This window comes from Sphaerodactylus townsendi, linkage group LG02 (assembly GCF_021028975.2).
Source record: "Sphaerodactylus townsendi isolate TG3544 linkage group LG02, MPM_Stown_v2.3, whole genome shotgun sequence".
Classification (NCBI taxonomy): domain Eukaryota; kingdom Metazoa; phylum Chordata; class Lepidosauria; order Squamata; family Sphaerodactylidae; genus Sphaerodactylus; species Sphaerodactylus townsendi.
The window spans coordinates 156596504-156620738 of NC_059426.1; the positions used below are offsets into that span (position 1 = coordinate 156596504).

Below are 24235 nucleotides of genomic sequence, written 5' to 3' on the forward strand. Positions count from 1 at the left end.
ATCAGGTTAATTGTATTGAACAGACTGTCTTCTTCATCTAAGGCCGTGGCCATTCAATATACATTAAGATTGGTATCAAACTATGAAAGCTACATTGCTTTAAGCAAAAAAAGAGGAAAAAAATTATGGCAATTCTCTTCCAGAGGGACTTCTAGATTTCAAATGATTACAGAAGACTTATTGAACATTAACACACTATATACAAAATGATATCACAAAAAGCAAACTTTTGACGAATAGGTAAAAATATACATATACACAAAGTTCTCTTTGTCCCAAGCTACACTGAGCTCGCATGTGGGTTTCCCCCCCTTTCATAGAAATCCAGTATAAGTACATGATTAGTCCTGACGAGCCAACTTGATTTTCAAAATGTAAACACAGTTCAGCAGCAGTGGATAGTTGAACCTGCTGTCAGAGACCGAAGCTGGAGAAGGCTGGTGATCGATGAGGCAAGATTACAACAACAATTCAGGAGCGCAACTACCCAGGTGCCTTTACTGCTGAAGCGAGTCGTTTTCTATTGCTTTGTGACGTGGGACACTTCTATGCAAATACGCATTTAAGTTAAATTGGGGTGTTTACCCCAATTATTTATAGAGTCGTTCCGGTGGGAAGAGAACCTTAGGTTATCCCATTTTCAACCAACCCTTACTTCCAACAGGCATCTTTCAATCCTACTATCAAATTATGTAGGGACTTTCAAGGACCCTTCTTATGTTTCAAAGTTCAAACCGACAAATGTAGGGGTATCAATAATGATAAATTTAGCAAACGACACGATGAGGGAGGTTTTTGAACATGCAGAACACTCCCCATTCCTCTGATCCAGCTAGTTTAAAGTGCACATGAGGGTCCCTATATGGAGACCCTCTCTGTTTGAGAGAAGTGGTTTCACAGAAAAAGTACAGGAAGTCTCTGCCCTCACGGAGCTTTGGAATCTCTCACAGTATTGATATTGCTTCTCTGATAATACTGATCTATTCTCAACACTGGGTGCTTTCCCCCCATATGTTTTCAGTGATTAAGAGTTTGCTCCACTGCCTTCCTCATAGTAAGAAATGTGTACTGCAGCTGTTGGTTTTTAGGAAGAGAAAAAAAGACCCACCTACTAAGTATTCCTACAACTATGAATGAAACCATCAAGAGGATTTTTAGGGCCTTGTCTCCATAAACTGACTCAGGATTTTGGTCTTATGAACCAAACTCCGCCCATGACAAGCCATTCCCGGAAATTGGTGTTCCTGCATGCTCTTTTATACCTCCATATAATAGCACCTACTGTGATGTTAGCTACTGTGCAGCAGATTTTTGAAAGTGCAAGTGAATTGCATGTTCCTCAATCCTTCTCCTGTCAGGGGAGGTGTTGGATCATAGGCAGCCAGAACCACAAACCTGCAAATACACAGCTGTGGCTGCATGAATAGTCTGTATTGCAGACAAACAGATGTGATTCCTTTTCCTTTTTGCCTTAAAGGTATCTGACCAATATGAAAAATATAGGCCAGCTAGCTCATGGTGGAAACAAGGGAAGGCAGACAATCTTGGATTGAAAGAGTGCTGTTAACACAGAGGAACTGATGAGAATGATGCTCGCTCTACCTCAACCAGGGCATGCACACCCATCCAGGAATGCCCTTGAAGGAGGAAGTGGGAATGTCCGTTCTCGCCAAACTTCTAGCTCTGCAACATTTGGAGTTCTGCCCTGGTGCAGGTTTCATCCAGGTGGCACATGGTCTATCTGTGTCAGCTGTGACATTTAAAAATAATTTACATATGGGTCGGTTCAGCTGCCGGCAAGGTTCACTAGAACCCAAGAGACAGCATGAAGTGCTATTTACTGTCTTTATATCAGTCTCACTGCGCACAAAGCAATATCTGCCCCTGGCTGAGAAATTAGTGAAGGGCAAACAGAATTCATGAGGTGGCTTTATAAAAGAAACCTAACAAGAAGTGCAGTACTTTATAGAGCAGTGGTGGTGAACCTATGGCACTCCAGATGTTCATGGACTACAATTCCCATCAGCCCCTACCAGTACGGCCAATTGGCCATGCTGGCAGAGGCTGGTGGGAATTGTAGTCCATGAACATCTGGAGTGCCATAGGTTCATCACCATGGTTATAGAGAATGGGTGGGGGGCACACTTCAAGCTACTTCTTCACGCAGCTGTCAAGAAGCATTGGATTCAGTCCCTTGGACAACAACTGCCACTAAACGGAAACTCTGGCCACAAAGGCCAGGGTGACACCACTTCATCCAGTCTGTTTCCATGCATATCTTTAAATGACGACACCTCACCTTCTACTATTATTATTTAATTTGTATATACTGCCAGCTGTACGCTGCACACATGAACAACAGTGCACGCACCTAAGCAGTAGCAAAACGCACCGACCCATTTCTGACCCGCTGTCGGAACTTTAAAACACTCGCCCATGCTGTAGATGTGCATTTTGAAGAACGGCTGCTTCACATTGAACAATGTTAGGTGAAGATATGTAGAGAATCTGTCCTAAAACCTTAGGCAACAAGAATCAACCCAGGTCCAAGCCAGATTAACAAGGTACAGTCTGAAGGCCGCAAATTTCCCCACACTCCCCACACACAGAACAGACCAACCCACGGGCAAATTTTCAAACAGAAGCTATAAGTTTGCCATAGATGGAGTTCATGGCCCTCACGCTGCTTGCTGTTATCGAAGGCAAACTAAGTTGGGAAAGGCAGTGACTGTGAAGGAAATTGACCAGAGGCATCTGGATGAACACAAGAAATACAGGGCACAAAGCTTTTTCAGTGTTCTAGAAACACAGAGTTGATTGTGTCACCATTTAGCTTAATTGCTTTAGGCACCAAAATGGGTGCTTGTTCTTTGTCCTACTCATACCTGCTTCTACCAGCCATGCAAACTAAAAGTTAGCACACACACACACACACACGCGTACGTGCAAAGTGGTTGCCTCCATAATATTCAGTTCACTAAACGCGCAGCCTACTTCTTCACAATGCTCTTGTGAGCAGTGAGTGACAACAACAGCTGACGGACTTGCCGAACAGCTACATCAAAAGCTGCAAATGTGTGAAGTTTGCTTTTGCGCCAGGGAAGAATTTACAACAGCACTCTCGTAAGTTATTTCTTAGCTATGAATGGGCTGAGCTTTATGACAAGATGTGAACACAAAAAAGGGACGGGAAACAAATAAAAGGGTTTACGTCACAGGCAAGCAGCATTTTCAAATGGCGCCTGAACCAATTTAAAAACTAATTCGCTTGTTGTAATGTAACTACAGAGAAAAGGATAATTACAATCCAACTTGCATAGCATTAGAATACAGATCACATTAATGTATGCTACTTCCAGTACTCCTTTCATGAGCGCCCACTCCTTTTACCCCAAATAAAAGAACCATTCTCAGTAAGGGTCTCTTTAGACGCGGGACGCCTTTTGCTACCTTGAAGGTTGAACAACTGTGAGTGCAGCAATCAGTCTGTCTTGTCTCTGACCATATTGTAGTGTTTTGCCCCTTTCAATAATTTGCATAAGTTTTTAAATCACCTAAGGATAAAATGCACATTATGTTTTATTAACAGCTATTTTTTTCAAAAAAAGCAAATTTACAGCCTAAATTCTTTAAAGTGCAAGACAACAGAACATGTCTGCAACATTCAGATTCTCAAAATCCCACAAAAGGAGGAATTCGACACACAGGCGAAAGACCTACTGTCCACAGTTGTATGAACACAATCTTGTAACCAGTCACCTAACGGATTGTCCTTATTAACTAACATCAAGGAGGCAAAAAAAACCTCACTGTCAGCTAAACAACTAAAACCCCTTTTGAATTTAATATTTTGTAGTGTCTGCGTCTCACAGCAGACATCCACCCTGTTACGGAAGGGCTCTGATATAACCCCTTTTGCTGTTTTTTAAAAAAATCTTTGACAGAGTCTAGGAAATCCCTTTAAAACAAACATGTACACAAAGTGGGGTTGCTTTAAACGGACGAACAAAAATTAAGATACCAAAGAAAATATGGTACCCTGTCTAAAGCCAGCATGTCTTGGATTTGGCAACACAGGTGCCACCCCATTTGGCACTGACCAGCAGGTGTGTATTTAGTATGCGCTATGCCAACAACCAAGCCTGCTTCCTACTTGGAACATTGCGTGTTTTGCTGTTAAATTGCTTTACAATCTCTTGTGTTCCTGAGATGAGCATATTAGAAGGGAGACGTTCCACCTAAAGCGACCACGAGGATAAACTGTCCATGCTTCTGAGCCTCAAACAAGGCGAAGCTGTCAGTCGTCTCCAAGGCGCCACTTTTGAGACTCTTCCTGACGCACGTCAGGCCTGATTTGGTTTCTCATCCCACCCAAAACATTCGATGTTGCCTCCGTCGCAACTATGAGAGGCTTCACCACTGTCGGTGGGATCTGGCGGAGAACTCCTCCAACGGCTCCAGTCACCCCTCTGTTCTCATGTTCACGAGCAGCGGTTTCGTAGATGGTTTGTGCTGTATCTGTGATCCCCTTGAGAAAGTCAGAAACACACAAGACTATTACTGAAGAGCTGCATGGTCTCCTTCAATGAAGTCACCCCCACTGCAAACTATTCCTGAAAGCTAAGCAGGGTTGGCCACAGTCAGTATTTGGTTATGGGAGACCAAGGAAGTTCAGGGTTGCTACAAGGAGGTGGGCAATCACAAACTATCTCTGTTGGTCTCTCACCTTGACAATAACATGAGGGGCTGTGAGTTGACGACACTTAAAGCTACTGGGACAGGTCCTAGACAGGTTCTAGGGGAAGGGGGCCCTAGAATCCAGGTCCTAGAATCCCCTGTACCCTTTTCTGAACATCATCCCAAGTTGCTCCACTGAGACAAAACTGGACAGATGGAGAAGGAGAAGAAGAAGGGTTTAGATTTATATCCTGCCTTTCTCTCCTGTAAGTGGCGTACAAACTCCTTTTCCCTTGGTTGTGGTGGGTTTTCCGGGCTGTGTGGCTGTGGTCTGGTAGATTTATTTCTAACGTTTCGCCTGCATCTGTGGCTGGCATCTTCAGAGGTGTATCACAGAGGGAAGTCTGTTACACACTGTGTCCTTTTCCCTTCCTCTCCCCACAACAGACACCTTGTGAAGTAGGTGGGGCTGAGAGAGTTCTGAGAGCTGCGACTGGCCCAAGGTCAACCAGCAGGCTCCATGTGATGGAGCAAGGAAACAAATCCAGTTCACCAGATAAGAGTCCGCCACTCAATAGATAAGAGTTTCATACTGAACTTATGCAGAGTGGTAGCATAAATAGTAGCTTCTGGGAGATATGTACTGGCCAATTATTATGGATGTAGCCTGAGGAATCCCAGCTACTCACAAGGCAGTCAAAAGGAGTGAACACAGCAAGTGGCCTACTGGGATATATATTGTTCAAAAGTACAGTATTCCAAAGCACATCTAATTGCTAACCAACTCCCATTCAATGCAGCATCCACCCGCCGGCATGTTTGCCCCTCCACTGGGGTAAGTAGCCCATGGAGGGCAAATCTGCTGGTACAGGCCCACACTACCTCCATAAATGGATTCAGTCCCCCTGCCCGTGATTGGGCTGTATGTGCCCTTTTCTTTCATTATAGTGTGGTTTTTAGGCAGTTTGTGCAATAAGGTCTTACGTCTGACTTTTTCCCTAAAATGCTTAGATGTGGACAGTGATGATTAAAAACCCTTGCGAACATTTTATTAGCTATGTTGAAATATTCTTGTTTTTCATTCTACATTTGGAAAAACCTTCAAGGTAGTATGCAAAATAGAAAAAGTCACATTGAATAGCAAGCAGTTAGGAAATGGTATTTTCCTTACCTCTTTTACAACACTGTACGCTTTGGCCACCCCTTCACGGAGGTCTACAGGCTGATGAGCTAGACGGTAGCGAGAAAGTCGTTTAATTTTTTTCGTTTCAGTTAAACTAGGTCCAGGGGAAACCATGTCATAAGCTGTTTCTGCAGCTGCCTGTGTTGCAGTTCAGAGAAAAACAACAATGCATTATAACTATGGGAAGTGTTGCATCAGTTAAAACCTAGCCGTTACTGCAATATCAAAGCACCTACTACTTGGCATTGTAATGAAAATACTACCTTTGTAAAGATAACCTACTTTGAGAGTAGTTTTACAGTTTTGCAGGGTTCGCTGTAATCTACGAACCTGTTGTGACCAGCCAGACCTATGGTGGGATTGGGGAGACAGGGACCAGTTTTTAGTAAACAGTATCTCTACCTGTCCATCTTAGAGGTGCTTAGCTGCACAGGCCAAAGATGGATGCCATCTCCTGTACCTGCACATTGGAGCCAATATGGAAAAGATCTGTCTGGGCAGGTCTCCCTGTCAGTCACTGAAATGCACAGCAGCCTGCCGCACCTTTCCTAAAGCAATCAGGAAGGACAATAGAAAGACCTGGGAAACAGGTCTCCACCTCAGGACAGAAGCACACCTGGTCTCTGGTCGACCAAGAATATGTTAACTAATACAATCAAAAGTTCCTTTCAGCTATTCTCTACCTCTCTAATCCTATCAATCTTTTTTCCTGTTCTTTCTGGGAAAGACCACCTCAATCTGCATTGGGATTGTTCCGGAACTGTGATCGTAACTGTTCCAATCCAAATCTAATCATCTCTGGGGCAGGGAGCAGGTCTAGGTCCTATCCTGATACTGTCTTGGAATATACATCTTCATTTTCTCCCTGTAAGTGGATAACTGCCATTCACTCCAGTGGAGAAAATAATGAAATACTGCCCTTTGATATACTTGAGAGACAATGTAGCTTAGTGTTTAGAACAATGAACTTGGGAGATCCAGATTTAAATTCCTATTCGCCATGAAACTCACTGAGTGACCAAGGGCCAGTCACTCTCTGTTAGTTTACACCACAGGATGGTTGTGAGGGGAAAAGAGCGAAAAAATATGAAGAAATTGAGAGAGTCATGTATGCCATCCAGAACTTCTTGCAGAATGGGTGGGGTAAAAAATGAACTTAAATAAATGAAATACTGCTGTAGGAAGGGCAAAACCTGTCTTTGTACTCTGAAACTGTGCGTGAAAATTGCTGTCAACACAGAGTCCACATTTACACACAACATACCCCACCACAGGGCCCTTATAGCCAGAGGTGGGATGCAGCCGGTTCGCAACGGTTCGATGGAACCGCTTGTTAAATTTTCTTCAGTTAGGGGAACCGGTTGTTAAACATTAACTTGAACTCCTTTGATAAATCTTCCTCAGTTCTGCAAACTGCTGGTTAATGATTAACTTCAACTTCAACTGACCCAGCATGTCTGTTAATGATTAATCCCCCTCCCCTCAATGGGAGTTAGTGGTGTGAGGCTCTCTTTTAAAAAGTATCCAATGAAATACAAACTTGGAGGGAGGGGCATATAAAAGCCTCAGGTAGAGGAAAGAGAGTGGGTCAATACGGCAGGAACACCAGGAGATAATTGAGCTTGCTTCACTCCCTGGCTATTAAAGTAAAAGTAACTTTCTGCGCTTTGTTAAAAACTTTCTACCACAGTGCCCTGGGGATGGGAGGCAGTTTGGCCAATTACAGTTTCTGCTAGCAAAACTTTCTACCCTGGTGCCCTGGGGATGGGAGGGCAGAGTTGGCCAGTGCCTGGTTTCTGCTGGGTAAATGTTCTACCCTGGTGCCCTGGGGATGGGGAGGGCAGAGTTTGGCCAGTGCCTGGTTTCTGCTAGCAAAACTTTCTACCCTGGTGCCCTGGGGATGGGGAGGGCAGAGTTTGGCCAGTGCCTGGTTTCTGCTGGCAAAACGTTCTACCCTGGTGCCATGGGGATGGGGAGGGCAGAGTTTGGCCAGTGCCTGGTTTCTGCTGGCAAAACTTTCTACCCTGGTGCCCTGGGGATGGGGAGGGCAGAGTTTGGCCAGTGCCTGGTTTCTGCTGGCAAAACTTTCTACCCTGGTGCCATGGGGATGGGGAGGGGAGATTTTGCTCAGTGCTTGGCTCCGTTTTGCAAAACTGTCTACCTAGGTGGCATTGGGGAGGAGTGGGGAGATTTTGCCCAGTTCCCCTGCTGCAGTACTGCCCACCCTGCTCTGGAAATCCCTTCACCCAGAACGCTCAGACCACGCCCCCACCATGTTGTGCCCCACCCTGCTCCGTTGGCACTACGCGACTGTTTGACTCCCACCACCATCGGAACCTGTTGTTAAAATTTTTGAATCCCACCACTGCTTATAGCCCTCCATCAGCCCTCCATGAGGTTTTATTCTGGTGAAAGAAAGGAGATCCCATTTTTGATGCCCAGAAGGCCATATGAAAAATTATGCGTCTAATTTGGCAAACACCCTGCAAGACCTGCAGCAGTGGAAGATGGGGACGGAGTGAGAGTCTCAGATGGCATTTCTGCTGGCACAAGGAGGAAGAATACTGGAAGGATCTAACTAGTAGCATTCAAAATGTTAAAACTGCTTTCCAGCCAAGTGCCATCACTCATTAAAACTTCATATTCAAAACTTCCAAAGTTACCAGAATACAAAACAGATATCATTGAACTCTACAGTCATGAGGCAATAAAAAAAGTTATCAAAGCATAATTATGAAAGGAGATGTTGCCTATTGTGTGTTACATTTTTATTAAGAAGCAAAAAAAATTACTCTCTCCTGACATTTTGCCTGCATCTCTGGCTGGCATCTTCAGAGGATCCTCTGAAGATGCCAGCCACAGATGCAGGCGAAATGTCAGGAGAGAATGCTGCTAGAACACGGCCATACAACCTGGAAAACCCACAACACTCTAGTGCAGCGGTTCTCAACCTGTGGGTCATGACTCCCTTGGGGGTCAAACAACCCTTTCACAGGGGTCACCTAAGACCATTGGAAAACACATATTTCCGTTGGTCTTAGGAACCGAGACACAAATAATTTTATGGTTGGGGGTCACCACAACATGAGCAACTGTATTAAAGGGTCGCGACATTAGGAAGGTTGAGAACCATTGCTCTAGTGATTCTGGCCATGAAAGCCTTTGACAATACAAAAATTGCTCTCATTTATTGTGTGAAACAAAAAGCATTTCATTTCTTTTATCTCGATTTACCAGCATGCTGTATGCCTCAAATTAAATAGGCCCCCTTTGTTGCTAAAGATAGCACAAGGCATACCTGTATGGTCTGAACCATCCTGTTGGTCAGTTCTAATGCTGCCATGGCAGTGGAAGTCCCAAAAGAAGCAGCCCCTCTCTGAAAGCCTCTTACAATTCGGCCATCTTTTCGGTACTGTTCTATTGGTAACCACACCAAGTCCTTTAGACCTTGCACTGCAATTACAGATGTTACAAAGAATCATAGACAACGGCTTCTGCAACTGAACACAGTTTCTGAAAGCAGTCAGCAAAACTTATCCATATGCAAAATGCAGAAGGCTGGATCCTTCCAATAGAAGAAGGAAGATCTCTGTGATTCTAATCCTCATGGCAGTACCCTGACCCACAGGCTTTTTGTCTGTAAGAGCTGCCACCCCACCAATGACGCCTTACCAGGGGTCACTGGAAATATCAGGTGAAAGGTAAAGAAAAAAAACACCTTGGTAGGGTCCAACTCACAAATTCTTACACAGCTTATTACAAATGGCAGAACAACCCATAATTTTAAAATAATGAACTTACCTAATTGAACTAATGAATGCATAGGCCCAACTCCTCCCAGAATACCTGGCAGTTGGTTTTTCTTGATGTCGTTAAGCCATTCCGAAATGGCGTAAGAGAACAGTTTATCCACACCAAGCAGCCTGTACAAAATATACTTATTAGTGTGTACAAAAGTTGTTTTCGAGAAAAATAAATTCTTCTGAATAAAAACAAGGGAAGTATAAACAGTGTCCCTCAACCACTAATTCTGGGATTAAAAACCTTCAGTCTAAAAGAACAAATTTATGCATGCACCAATAAATTAAACCATGAACACTTCTACACCTCAGACTTCCAGCCTCAATTCTTTTTCTCTCAAGAATGGAACCTACATTACCACCGACCTCCTTCTCATCAACTCACTCTTTTGAATTCACCGAATGTGACTCTTTCTAATCCTTCCAAAAGGAAAACGAAAGGTGTGCTTTAGCAGGACAAAGGGTGAATCTTGTACATTAATGCAGTTTTCAAAAACTACTATTCAAGAAACGGCTCTGGTTCTACATATCGTCAAACAGATTTTGTATGCGACATTTCATAAACAGGCCAAATCATTTTGACTTTAATGATGAACAGCTTACCCATGTCGGTAGCAAAGTCTCTTCAACTTCAACTCTGAGCAGTTTAACTGAGCGAGACCGATCAAAATTCCAGCCAACGTACCCTAATTTTGTTTAAAAAAACAACTTGATATTTAAATTTGCAACAGCAAATTTTAAAAGCAGGCATCTCTGATCAACTCCTATGTTTTCGCACTTGCCTTACTAAAGAATTTCATTGGAAAACTAATGAAGTGTTTCATTCTGTGTTTATACTATGCTACTAAACTGCTTCTGTAAACGAACTGGAATTTTCAACACTACAACTAGATATAGATGGCAACCATAATCCTCCCCAAATCTTGCACCTTTTACCTGTGTCCATCTGTATTTTACTCTGTTACGCCAATAAAGGTTTTGTATGTATGTATGTTTCATTCTGGTAATTTATTCCAGCCTAAAATTAAGATTACATCATCAAAAACAAAAGACGGAGAAGCTCTGTTCTCTGCTAAAACAAGACCTGGAGCTGACTATGGTTCAGACCATGAAAATTAGAATACAGATGAAGAAAAAACCCAAGGTACCCATTGTGTCAAAATAAATCTAAACCACAATATAATGCCATAGAGTCCACCCTCCAAAGCATCAATTTATCCAGCGGAACTGATCTTGATTATCTGGAAATCAACTGTAATAGCAGGAGACCTCCAATCGCCACCTGGAGGTTGGCAACCCAAACTATGGACAGTCAAAGGATCTCTTTAATGGTCCACATTCCCTTCTCCTCCATAATTATTTATTAGGGAAGTATTTCCCCCCAAAGCACCTCACAGGCCATATCCTGACTACAGTGGACAGTAATCTATTGCTGCAGTTTATGGCACATGACTTCCAACTGAGCCTTGATTGGTCGCTCTCTCTCTCTAATTAGACAAGCTCTTGACAAAACTTAGTCTGTCCTGCAATCTTCTAGAAGACAACTGAGACAGGAGCATGCTTTTGTGCGCAGCTGTCGATCATGGTCAGTTGATGTCCAAAGAATATGCAGATGGTAGGGATGCAGCAAGTTTGCAGTGCCCATGATATGCATGTCTCCAGCCTTTGGTTTTTATTTTGATATAACAGATTAGCAGGGGTATCCCTCTGGAATATGCCTTGGGACCCAACAGACCCCTATCAGTGGCCTTATTTTCAGCACATCCACCTTGCTCAAAGAGTTGGTATCCCTTGAGCAAGCCATAAGCAAGCTGGATCTTGCTTATTTCAAGAAGTTCTTAATTAAGGTCAACAAACCTGATCCATAGAAACATGTTTGCCGTGGTAATCAAGGCGCACTGGAACTTCTGATGTAAAGCGAAATTCTCTAAAAGGAGGGGAAACGCTGTATGTCACATGAGGCAGATTTGCACAGTAGAAGCAGGAAATTTCAAATCCTTTCCCTAGAGTGCCCACACATTTGGGAAAATACTGTACCAGGAAATGAACTGCCTGCTTTTTATCAAAGAGTTATAAGACGAACATGCCCTACTGTCTCTCTATGTAAAGGTAAAGGTACTCCCCTCTGCAAGCACTGGATCATTACTAACCTATGAGGTGACATCACATCAATACATTTACTAGGCAGATGATGCATTATGGGATGGTTTGCCATTGCCTTCCCTAGTCATCTACACCCCCAGCAAGCTGGGTACTCATTTTACCTGCTTCAGAAAAATGGAAGACTGAGCTGGCTACCTGAAACCAACTTCCACTGGGATCGAATTCAGGTCATGAGAAGAGCTTTGACTGCAGTTTGGCAGCTTACCGCTCTGCACCAAGGGGCTCCTATCTCTCTATGTACAATGCCAGAATTCTCTTCCGTCCCGAGAGCCTGTTCTTAGACTTAACTGCACTTCAATGAACCAATTGATCAAATCAATCAATCGTACTCCAGGCACACAAAGTAAAAAAAATTAGAATAATATAAACCTATTGAAGGCAAATTTCATTTTTCAATGATGCAATAAGAACAGAAATAAGATTTCAGTGACAAGGAATTAAAAGTACACTTCATCCCAATGAACCTCCAAAAATAGAACTGGTTTGGCCCTCACAGATGAAATTAACGCCCATGTTATTTTGGGAAATAATATTTTTTAAACAATGATCTCTGCTGTCCATGGAGGAATCTGCTTTTCAGATCACTTTACAAAGATTTTGATGGAGAGTTCAACATATGGCCACTTGTGGCAATTGTAAATGAACATTTCTACACCTTTGGTGTTTTATGTTGCTGTTTTCCAGCCTGCTTTCAATCTTGGCTCTCGTCTGCTCCAGCAAATGTTGTCACCTCTGAAGGGAAGCCAAGCCAGCCCCTTGAGACCACAGGGTTTAGAAACCAGTATTAAAAACACATTTACATGGCCCCCACCCCAACAACAAAGGTAAATCCTAAAAAAGAACACTGGGACTTCTTCAGAGATCTCATGGGCCTAAGATATCTGCAGGTACCTGAAAAAGATTGGCTGATCACTGAATGATGCTTCTTCGTGTGTGAAATTATGGTCATCCCCATTGAGTACATCCTCAGAGTCCACGCTTCCATTCTGGCTGGACTGTTTGTGTAATGCAAATGAAATGACTGGGCTTGGCTCCTTGAAACCACTGTAATGTCTGGGTAAGGTACATGTGACTTCAGCACCGGGAGGCTTCTTAACTGCAAATAAAAACAATTCGTGCTGAAATCCAAGGCAATCATCGGAAGAATTGTTTGCCAGCAAGAATTCTTCAATGAAAGATTATTGTAAGAAAACGTATATGCTTCCCGTGTTTTGAGTTAACAAAACAACGTACCTTATTCAGCGCATCAGCAACCTGCTCTTACAGTTAACTGATTGAGGTGACCAACAGTGCCATCCCTAACTAGAGTTACAATCTAAGGCCATTGGTTTCAATTAACTTGGGGTGGTACTCAGCTTCGGATGGCACCGTATACCTGGTTTGAACCACTTTACGAGATAGGCATATTTACCTTCAGGATCTGGAGTCATTAGGACTTCTACCTCTGTAGAAAGGCTAGTGAAGAAATCCTTTAGGAAAAACAGGGCATCCTATAAATATAAGACATTGAACGCATTACTTTAAAAGACAAAAAGTTTATGAGTATGAACCTCTAAAAATATTAACCATCTTGTTCTATGCAAATATGAAAATGTTCTTTGCTGTAGCATAAATTCTTTTACAGAAATATCTTAATAATAAAATTCTCTAGCAGAGGGGGCTGAGACAAGAAGGAATATGCAATTTGCATGCTCTGAACCAGAGCAATCGCTTATCAAAACAGGCAGAATGTGAGAAGGTAGCTTTTTTTTTGCCAGGACCCTCCCAAGGACAAAAGTTTTTCATAAAACCACTCAGGTAGGAGAGACGCATTAATGTTATTAATGATTAGATTACTATAGGCTTACTATAACTCCAACTTCTGCACTGGCTCCCTAACAGTTCCTGAGCAGAAAATAAAAATTCTAAGCAGAGAATCAAGACAACTTATGCACCCATTCCCCAGCCTTATATACAGCGCTGAATTAACCTAGCAGCAAACGTAGCAGATGCTACAAGCCCTGCACTAATGTTTGCAAGCTGCCTGGAGAAATCAATATCTTGCTGTATTCTCACGATCTGGCAATGCTGTTGTTTACATGTCAAGGGAGCTACGTGGTATGTACTCTAGGTTCTGTGTGTGCACAAGCAAGTGTTGGCTCCTTGCTGTGTCGTGCACAGGCGTGGTGTCATTTGTGCTGCTGCAGTGTGTGCTATTACAGCCCTGGAGGGTGTGCCTGCACCACCACAGTGAGCCTGCGACAAGAGCCCTTTCATAACATATGCTACAGGATCCACACTAGCTTAATCCAGTTCTGCTAATATACAGACCTTCCTATCATGATGGTGGACATTCCTCTAGCTCAGTGATTCCCAAAGTGGGCGCCACCACCCCCTGGTGGGTGCTGCAGCGATCCAGGGGGGCGGTGATGGCCACAGGTAGAAACATTAATACATATATCTTTCTGTTTATTTGCTATTAAAATTTTTAAAAAATTAATTTCCAGGGGGCGGTAAGTAATATTTTTTTCTGGAAAGGGGGCGGTAGGCCAAATAAGTTTGGGAACCACTGCTCTAGCTATTGAGCCTAACATAAGAATATGCCCCAATATTATGCACTTTCTTATAAAGTCACATTTATTTGAGCCTTTTTTAGGCTGCTTTTCTCCCGAAAGAGACCCAATGCAGTGTACAATTTTTTTTTTGGTTTGTAGCAAGACTAGCTAAACTGCTGTCTATTAGTCAGAAAATTCCCTTCCCCAGATAAATTAGACTGGGAAGATACATGCACATCTGTAGTTGTTGCATATTACATGAATTTAAACTATACAGGTATTATGGGAGCAGGTGGAATGCTTCTCCAGATAGCCCAGGGGTTCTCCTTATCAGTTTTCACCAGCATGGCCAATTGGCCATGCTGATAGAGGCTGATGGGAATTGCAGTTCCTGAACAATCTGAGAGCCACAGGTTCCCTACCCTCTGGCTATGGCAGGTGGGAACCTCGCGGCTCTCAGATGTTCAGGAACTACAATTCCCATCGGCCCTACCAGCATGGCCAATTGGCCATGCTGATAGAAATGGGAATATGGATTCAGGCATCTGGAAAATACAGGTTACCTAGACTATGGAAATGAACGATTAAGCAAAGTTATATTCAGCAGACAGGTGTTTATAGATTGCTGTGGTTTGACCATTCTCTTTGTTCTACAAAGCACTTCTCGGTAAGCCAACCTGGTCAATATTGAGGCGAAGCGGCATTAATGACACCCGCAAGCAACACTCCTGTGGTGATCTGCCCGATTCTGGACGAACGTGCAATGCTTTGACTGTGAGCTGGAGAATAAGAAGCCAAACAGAAAAAGAACAATAAACCTTTTAATGTAAAATATACAAGCCTAATAGACTTTCACATAGGTGAATTTTCAACTGGTGCCGCAAACCGGTATTGCTAAAATTCCAATTTGATTAGCAGCTTATTACGGCTTAAACAGTTACTTAAGCCAAGTTGATCACCACTGTAACAGAATTATGTACCCTATTAAAGACAGACTTTTTCAATACAAGCAACAAAAATTCTGCCCGCATCTTTTCCAACAGAATTTATTACATCCGCAGAGGACAGCGAGGCGCCTCAATTTTCACTGTCACTCTCCCCAGCACTGCTTGTGTTTCTTGCTGTGTCCATATCAGACTAGCGTTTATAACAAAAATTCCACCAAGAGAGGAAACAGATGTTAGCTTTCATTCACCTCGGAAGGTAAGTCCAATTAGGTAAATTCCTAATCTTATTTTTTAAATTTGGATTGTTACATGCATTTGTGGTTTAATCCACCCCCTACCCAACATGGGCTTACAAATCCATACATGCACTATCTCTCACAATTCCTAGGGATAACATTAGCTATGACTTTTCAATGGCAAAGCTTGTTGTTCACCCATCCATTAATTTCTACAGAACAAAACAGCACTGGAAAAAATTCCATCTCAGAATATTTTTCACTGAAAATTTCCCTGCAACATGTTTGACCAACTTCTGTAAACAGAAGGAAACCCAAGTCCTAAGCTGACAAAGGACTTTCTAGTTCCAGCTAGGCATACCCTTCCAGAGAATTGAACATAAGTGCCAAGTATAGCTCAGCTATAACGGTTGTGGTTGTCAACCTAATAAAACCTTACCTAGAAGTAAGCCCCATTGAATAAAAAAACCTTAATCCTGAGTAATTCTACTTCTGGATTTCTTTCCAACTTCCAGTGCAGGACAGAGCTAATTTTGATGGAATAAGTGCCTTTACCCTGTGTGTTGATTTTAAAGCTCTTCTAATATGTGATTTCCCCATTTCTAAACATCAGCAAGCTTTCATACCCGCTTACCATGTTAGAATGTGCCTTTCGAGGCATCTCTTTGCTACAATAGAGGTAGAGAAATTTATTCATCTGTGACGTAGCCAAGCGATCTCTGATCTCAAGGTCCTGAACCACAAACACTTGACGGGACACTGGATGCTCCAATAGGTTGGTTTCTCCCTCTGGCTCGCCTGGTGGGTATACCTCATGCTGGAATTTTACCTTGCAACAGAAAAGACAAGAGCTAAGTGTCACACAGCAGCCTTTACAGGATGGGGCAAAGAAACAAAGCAAACAAACCCCAAAACACATAGGAGTAATCAGGAAACATAGGTGCCTCTGGGTTTCAAGATAAAAATACTACCTCAATTAACATACTCATTTGTTCTTAGTTTTACCCTTAATTTTTGGAAATTCTGGCAGTAAATAAAATGTGACCACAAAAGTGCTTGCAAAAGTCTGCCTTTTCCCTTTTATTTATCTGCCAGCAGCACTTTGTGATTCCCAGAAGGGGTAGAAGACAAAACATTACGGGATACAGAGTGCTGCTCTAATAGTTTATTTTATTTTAATCTTATTAGATTTATAGCCTACCCATCCCTGGCCATAGCCAGGCTTGGGGAGGCTTACCTTCAATTTAAAACAGTACATAAAACCAACAAAATAAATCAAGAGAGCAAACAGTAGTTCTTATGGCCGCAAGCACTCTGTCTACATTGGACTGGGAGAGCATGATGAAATAGTCCAATATGGGACCAGAAGATGGCTTCAAGGTCCCTTACTGTATCAACAGTGGCAAGGAAATCTTGGTGGAGCAACAAAAAGCTCACAAAAACCTCATACCTAATAGCCAATTCCTTATTTTTGGATCCCATAAGAAGGGATGTCAGTGGTCAAATTACCCTAAATAATTGTGCTGGGCATGAGCTAGCGGATACAATAGAGGAAGCAAAGAAAGTTTTATTTGTCCTCTTAATTGCCATCTCATAGTTTTTCATAACCATCCTATAAGATTGACCCTAGAGGAAGGAATAGAGACTACTGGGCAGCCCTATTTCCTGGGTTTCCTTACCACTACTCAAGATGGTCAAGATGGCCAAAAGGACCAGCTCTCTTCCTGCTCATAATACCCAATTCAAGTCAAATGAATATTCATTAATCTCTTGGGTAAACCTGGTTCCCATCTGCTGCTGAGGTCCAAAAAACAAACAGTAGCCGTAATTGATGCAATTATCTTACTTTGCTTAGCTGTATTTCCATCAAGAAATCTGGGTTCCTTCCTCTTCCACCACAAGCTGCATTACGAACATGCCTTGTTGGTGTGTGAGATGGAGAACTCTGAGGGCTACTGTTATGGGGAAAAAACATCTGGATTATGATTCTTCACCTTAAACTGAAAGTTTCATTCAGAATAATTCTGTATGTACAGTCACACAGCTTGCACTGCTTCACAAGTTAAGATAAACGAGATTCCCTAAAGAGTTTGGTAAAAGAAAAGTACGCTACCTTTGTTACAGAATTATTTTCTTCTTAGAATAAAATCAACCTCTTCTAATTCTATGCAGGAAATAATCATTAGCAACGTATATTCCTCTAGCACAAAAAGAAAACCTCTAGCTAAAAATGAAAACCTCCAAAGGTTTCTTTTAGCTAGAGGCTTTCCTTTTTAGTTACAAGGAATATATGTTGCTAATGGTTATTTTCTGCATAGATCTGAAAGAGGATGATTTAATTTTAAGAGGAAAATAATTCTGTAACGTTTACAATATACGTTCTCAAGAAAATCCCAGCTGAACACAATCAGGGCTGGATACTTAGCAACCAACCTGACTCACTGATTTATGCAAGATGTGTGCCACAGAGAACACCTTTTGTTTTCCAGATTTAAATGCATTTATTACATGTATTGATCCATTCACATGCTGGCATATACAGTGACTGTGCTTGCATTTCATGTGAATTGGCCAGCACATGTGGCAAGTGCATGGAAATATGATGGGGAAATTTTCAGAGGTCAGGGCTTTCCCCCTGGCCCAGTGCTCTACCAACCCAGTGTCAGACTTTTTTCTCTGTAAGGAGACTCAAGGTGGCTTACAAGCTCCTTTCCCTTCCTCTCCCCACAAGAGACACCTTGTGAGGTAGGTGGGGCTGAAAGAGTTCCAAAGAACTGTGACTAGCCCAGGGTTACCCAGCAGGAATGTAGGAGTGCGGAAACACATCTGGTTCACCAGATAAGCCTCTGCCACTCAGGTGGAAGAGTGGGGAATCAAACCCGGTTCTCCAGATTAGAATCCACCTGCTCTTAACCACTACACTACGTTAGCTCTCTTAACCACTACACCACACTGCCAAATTGGAACTGACTTGCGAGGCAAGAGTTCAGAGGTGGTGAGCCATTACCAGCCTCTGCATTATGATCCTGGAGTTCCTTGGAGGTCTCCCAATGAAACACTAGTCAGGGCCACCCCTGCTTAGCTTCCAAGATTGGGCTAGCCTCGGCCATCCAAGACAAGGTGCCGTCTGACATTGTTCAGCTCTAAATGAATCTTGAAAGTACTTACATGTAGCTTTTAGCTGGAGAGGTAGGTGGTGCAGTTCCAAAGTCCTTACCCCCATAAAGGTGCCAAATGAGCGAGATTTCTTTCACAACATAGCGCACTAAAGGAACAGGAAAGCGGAGTGGGGCTTTGTTTGTGTCTGCCTTTTTTACGGGCTGGCTGAAATGGTTCTCTTTTATCACGATTGCATCATCAACCATTATTTTCACTACTGGCTCCTCTTCTTTATCCTAAAAGGTTACAGGAAAGCAAACACATTTAAAAAATACAAGTGTGTTTTTCCTACAGAAAACCTAGACTTTGGGGGAGGGGGGGATAGGTGAAAGGGTTATATTCTTAGCTTTATAATATGTTTGCAAATAGTAATTTCCCTCACCACTAGCAGCTAAAAGGAATACGCTTCAAGCAGCCAGAGTACTTATTGCTGCAAAGTCTGTAAATTAAAAGGAAGGTAGGATTAACATTGGTGACATTATGGGGAAAATAATTTCTGTATATTTGTTTGCAGGGCTGGATTACAGCAGAGTCCAATAATGGTTAAGAAAAAGACAAAAACAAAACAAAGAATGCTCACCGTGATTTAACTTCTTTCATTTTTAACATGCCTAAATGCTCAGTCAACAATGCTAGAATTATTGAAGATATGACCCAATTACATGCAAGAAATGCCCTCTCTATTACATTAAAACAATAATAATAATTAGCCTGAGACTACTGTAAATGGCAGGAAATAAATAAATAGATTAATAATAATAATAATAATGATAATCATCATCATCATCATCATCATCATCATCATCTCCTCCCTACATTCAGTGCTGGTGCAAACAATCTGAACGCCTCTTTGCTTTCACAATTTGAGCAGCAAAACCTCTACTTAATTTCTACATAAACTTGGTGAGAACAAAGAATCCCCACGCTGAGTTCAACATTCCCTTTCCCTAAGCACCCCACTCAGATCCATAAAAAGCCAATGGTGGGAACTGTGGGCACTGTTGTAATGAGAGGGAAAATTGGGTAGGGATGCTCCCTTTTTCACTAAAGGAAAGCTTATTCCACCAGTCTTCGTCCACCAGTGGAAAAAAACGTTAGTAGGGATGATTTCACCCAATATTGCTTTTACTGGAGACCCCTGACAGTGTGTTTGAGTCAGAAGATGGAGTGCCAGCATGGATTTTTTAGAGGGCTCAAGGGGCTTCGGTATGGGAAAGCAGGGGAAAACCTGCACTGTGCACCCATATTGTACTCACAGCATCCAAACAATTTGAAATTGTTTGGCAGGAAATCATTATCCTGAACAAAAGCACACCCTGCTGAACAGCCTTCCAAACCTGAGACTCATTTGTGTAATAGTTGTTCAGCAAATCCATCTGTGGCTTTCCCCTATGGACATTCCACAACTTGATTCTGATTCCTTATCGATATTAAGAGCTTCTTACAGAGACAACAGCTTTGGGTGCAAAAAGAATGCAGAAGTCGTCATTTTCAGAAGGCGCTTCCCCCATAGCTTCGTTAATCATATGGTGAGTGAACGATGCGTAGGTGGGGCTCGGTTCTTGGGAGAGATTCCCACTTTCATCGGGAAACAGGAAGAGGTCTGAGCAAGACGGTGCTTGCACGTGGATTTTCTCATCCGGGAATCCTGAGAGAAGGCAGAGAAATATTTTCATAAAAATGTTTTCATACAACTTGCAAAAGTGCTGAAAATCTGTGTGACAATTCTGTGCATTACAGACACAAGCAGAATCAGCTGATTGCTGAACTGGGACATGCTGACCCCGCATGTCCCAGTTCGGTCTCTGCGTTCAGTGGAGGCCAATCTCCTGATGGTCCCTGGCCCTTCAATGATGTGGCTGGCCTCCACTAGGGCCAGGGCCTTTACAGCCCTGTCCCCTGCCTGGTGGAACACTCTTCCTCCAACTGTCTGGGCCCTGCAGGACCTTGGAGAGTTCCGCAGGGCCTGTAAGACTGAGCTGTTCCACTGGGCCTTTGGAGAAGCCGGCCGCTGATGGCGCCCCCTCCTTCCCTTTTTATCATCTGTGGCCTTTTACATCTTGGGCCTTTCCGTTCCCTCCTCAGAGGGACCTTTAGATTGCCGGACGTGATGTTTTGTGCGCTGTTTTAAATGGTTTTAATGGGAGATTTAGAGCCCTAATTTTATTATATTGTATGTATTTATTGAATTTGCTCTTCCTGTTATTTGAGATTATATTAGTTGTTGTACACCGCCCAGAGCCCTCCGGGGGTCAGCGGTATAAAAGGCGAAGAAATAAATAAATAAACAATTTTTGACCACACTGTGACTAAAATGTCAAACTCCATTTTTGTCAATTTCACTGACCAGCAGTAAAATCAGATTAGCACAGGGGGCCTTCTGGCAATACAAGTAATGGGCTGCTGAATTACACCTTTAAAACCTACTCTAACCTTGAAAGTATCCCAGCCAAGCCAGCGAATAATTTCCCTACCTCACTTCTTGTATAAACCAGCTTTGGATCCTTTCAAATACACATTTTTGCAATGGCAACTTGGAAATAAATATGGAATGCTATTCCATGTGGAATATCCCAGTGAAAACTGCCTTATGCTAGAACAAGGGGGCAATAAGTTCAAGGTGGAGTCAAGGAACAACTTCTTCACTCAATGAAAACATATATGCTCTATCAAGTCCTCCCACCCCCCTGGAAAGGACACTATCTCCACTATTAGCAGGTAACCCAGGTAAGAACACAGTAAATACAAGTTTTACGTGGATTCAAACCAAGCATTGCGTTTAAGTGACATCGATGTTTAAAGAAACAGAATAAAACTAGAATGGCCTACCATTTGCTTGTGGTTTAGTGGGATAAGTAGTTTGCTGGGTCTCAATCTCTTCCATAGCATCACTCATTAAATCTCGCAGAATCTGCTGATCGGCTTCGGCAAGGATTGGCCCTTGGGAAGCCGGCTGGCTGGAAACTTCTGCCTTTAAGACAGCAATGACAAGAAGTCTAACTTAAAGCAAACACGGCATTGTTCATGATCAATGTGGATGCTGGAATATTTTTTAATCAATAATGTTTGCCAAGACACCATGATGTCTGAAACAGTCTAAGAAAAGGATGAGGAAAATATCAGGTTGTAATTGTCCCTGTATCAAGGAAAAACAGATGGTTCTGTTTTTCCTTACCCAAAAATGTGTCAAACGTGAAGGTATAAAATCAGGCCTTGATATACATGGGGAACTTCACAGGCACGAAGACAAATATGGCTTTGAGCGGCTGAAAACAACCAGGTGTCAGTTAAAAGGGGCAAAAGAAGGAGCAAGGGGGAAGAGAGAAAATTAGCCTGATCAAGCCTTTGACAGTGTTTACTGTACCCTGGATGGAGAGTTTTGGGGGGCTGTGATGGGATCTTTACATTATGTTAGAGTGCAACTGCAGGTTATTAGCTGGTAAAGATTTTTAACACTGGTCTAAATATGTTTATGTAACATTTGTCAGTGGCATACAAGAGCTGCAAATTACTTGAAATAATTTAAATAAGTAAATAAGCAAGTATAAGAAACATGTTGTCAAACACTTTCATGATCAGAATCAACTGGCCACTGTGTGTTTTCCAGGTTGCGTGTCCATGGCGGTCTGGTAGCTTTAGCTCCTAATTTTTCACCTGTTCCTATGGCTGGCATCTATAGAGGCACGCAACTGAAACAGTAGGAGCTAAAACTACCAAGTCGCAGCCACACAGCCCGGAAAACCAACAGCAGCCAGTATCATAAGAAAGTAAGAAACAGTTTAAGATGAAAGAGACAGCTTTACCACAAAATGCTGAAGTCCCTTTTCCTTTCCACAACCTCAATCAAAATAAAGTGGTGACCATGTCTGCTGGGAACTGAGCAGCATATCATAGGGCTTCAAAAGCATGAATAAGCACCCCTTACCACCACTGCAGACAAAGCAAAAACTGTATAGGATGGACTAGGAATGGGGATGAGGAGGGACGACGTTTCATACCTTTGCGTTCTGTTTAGTCATTCCAGACACAGCCTCTGTCTTAGCAGGAGGATTCAAATCCCCATAACTTGCAATATACTGGATAAGATTCATCAGAGCTGCACAAGAGTCTGAGCATGTTCGGATATGGATCACATCACTGGAACAATGCAGTTCAAAGCGAGGCTTACTCTAAGCAACAGAAAAGAGGGTCAAAACTTTCTGTTATGGTTTTTGAGACACATACGATGTTTGAAAGCTCAAGCCAACATTAGGCCTACTGGAATGTAATTTTAACCCTGATCCTACACCAGTCTGTAAGCTCCTAGGCCCATGGTGGCAAACCTATGGCACTCCAGATGTTCATGGACTACAATTCCCATCAGCCCCTGCCAGCATGGCCAGCAGGGGCTGACGGGAATTCTAATCCATGAATATCTGGAGTGCCATAGGTTCGCCATCATTATCCTAGGCCCCACTGCCGCTATAGGGTGCCATAAGTGGCACAGGGAACAGGAGCAGACATGAGAACAAGACACTGCTCCACACAAAATGGAGTTTTCCCAGAGACTTTGGGTCTCCATCCTGTGTGTCAAAGGGTACAGGAAAGTGCTGAATTTTTCCTATGGCCCAAGGTGTGCCTGGTTGAACACTGGGGCTAGCTAATCTCTCACTCTAAGGTGATTTAATCAGTGCTCTGGGATGAGCATTTTTTATTCTCAGTATTCAGGTGAAAAACCTGCACCCATCCCAGGACTCATTTGCACCCATCACAACCATGACTCAGTAAAGAGAAGAATAGTCCAGGCAATCTCTTGATAGCCCATCAAGCCATCCTATTGTTAGACTCCTGGAAAAACAATCAATTATTTGGTTGTGGTGGGTTTTCCGGGCTGTGTGGCCATGGTCTGGTAGGTCTTGTTCCTAACGTTTCGCCTGAATCTGTGGCTGGCACCTTCAGAGGTGTATCACAGAGAGAAGTCTGTTACACACTGTGTCCAGAAATCAATTATTTGTCTCTGCCCTTCCTGCCAGCTTACTTCATATTGCTTCAGGACCAACAGTACTTCTGTGGCCATTCATAGTGTGTAGGTGTGTTTTGGATCCGCATATATATCTGCATGTTCATGTGGACTCAGAGGCGTAGCTGGGCCAGAGTGTGCCTGGTACACACTCTGTGTTTTCCGCCCCCACCCCCTCCACGGCGCCTTGCCCCCCACTCCCCCTTACCTTAGTGCAGGCTGGAGAAGCAGCCTGTTCCCTTCAAGCTGAAAACGGCCTGGTGGGAACTACACTTCCCATGAGACCCTGGGGCTCGCAAGGTCTCCTGGGAAGTGTAGTTCCCACCAGGCCATTTTTTGCCTGAAGGGAACAGGCCGCTTCTCCAGCCTGCACTGTTTCATGAAGGTAAGTGTGTGTGTAAGGGGGGGGTGCTGCAGGGGGGGGGGGTGCTGGCACCGCCGGGCGATTTTCCGCCCCCCTCCACAGGTGTGCGCCTGGTGCAACGCACACCCTCTGGGCTCCTGGTAGCTCCACCCCTGTGTGGACTCCTTAACTTT

At 43.1% G+C, this 24235-nt stretch overlaps 1 protein-coding gene across 5 annotated transcripts in view; it reads right to left on the reverse strand.

Annotated features, from left to right (window-relative positions):
- Positions 1 to 3502: 3502 nt before the first annotated feature.
- Positions 3503 to 24235, reverse strand: part of ATG2B (autophagy related 2B) — a 60086-nt gene continuing 39353 nt past the window's right edge. For all 5 annotated transcript variants that reach the window (XM_048485311.1, XM_048485310.1, XM_048485309.1 and 2 more), the window contains 15 exons: positions 22698 to 22868; positions 21529 to 21670; positions 20145 to 20347; positions 18709 to 18935; positions 17387 to 17495; positions 16175 to 16369; positions 15035 to 15136; positions 13235 to 13313; positions 12715 to 12919; positions 11518 to 11587; positions 10264 to 10346; positions 9662 to 9783; positions 9159 to 9313; positions 5849 to 5998; positions 3503 to 4528 (listed from right to left, as the gene is read on the reverse strand). In XM_048485311.1, the coding sequence (XP_048341268.1) occupies positions 4298 to 4528; positions 5849 to 5998; positions 9159 to 9313; positions 9662 to 9783; positions 10264 to 10346; positions 11518 to 11587; positions 12715 to 12919; positions 13235 to 13313; positions 15035 to 15136; positions 16175 to 16369; positions 17387 to 17495; positions 18709 to 18935; positions 20145 to 20347; positions 21529 to 21670; positions 22698 to 22868 (2244 nt within the window). In that variant the 3' untranslated portion in view covers positions 3503 to 4297. The remainder of the gene's footprint in view (positions 4529 to 5848; positions 5999 to 9158; positions 9314 to 9661; positions 9784 to 10263; positions 10347 to 11517; positions 11588 to 12714; positions 12920 to 13234; positions 13314 to 15034; positions 15137 to 16174; positions 16370 to 17386; positions 17496 to 18708; positions 18936 to 20144; positions 20348 to 21528; positions 21671 to 22697; positions 22869 to 24235) is intronic.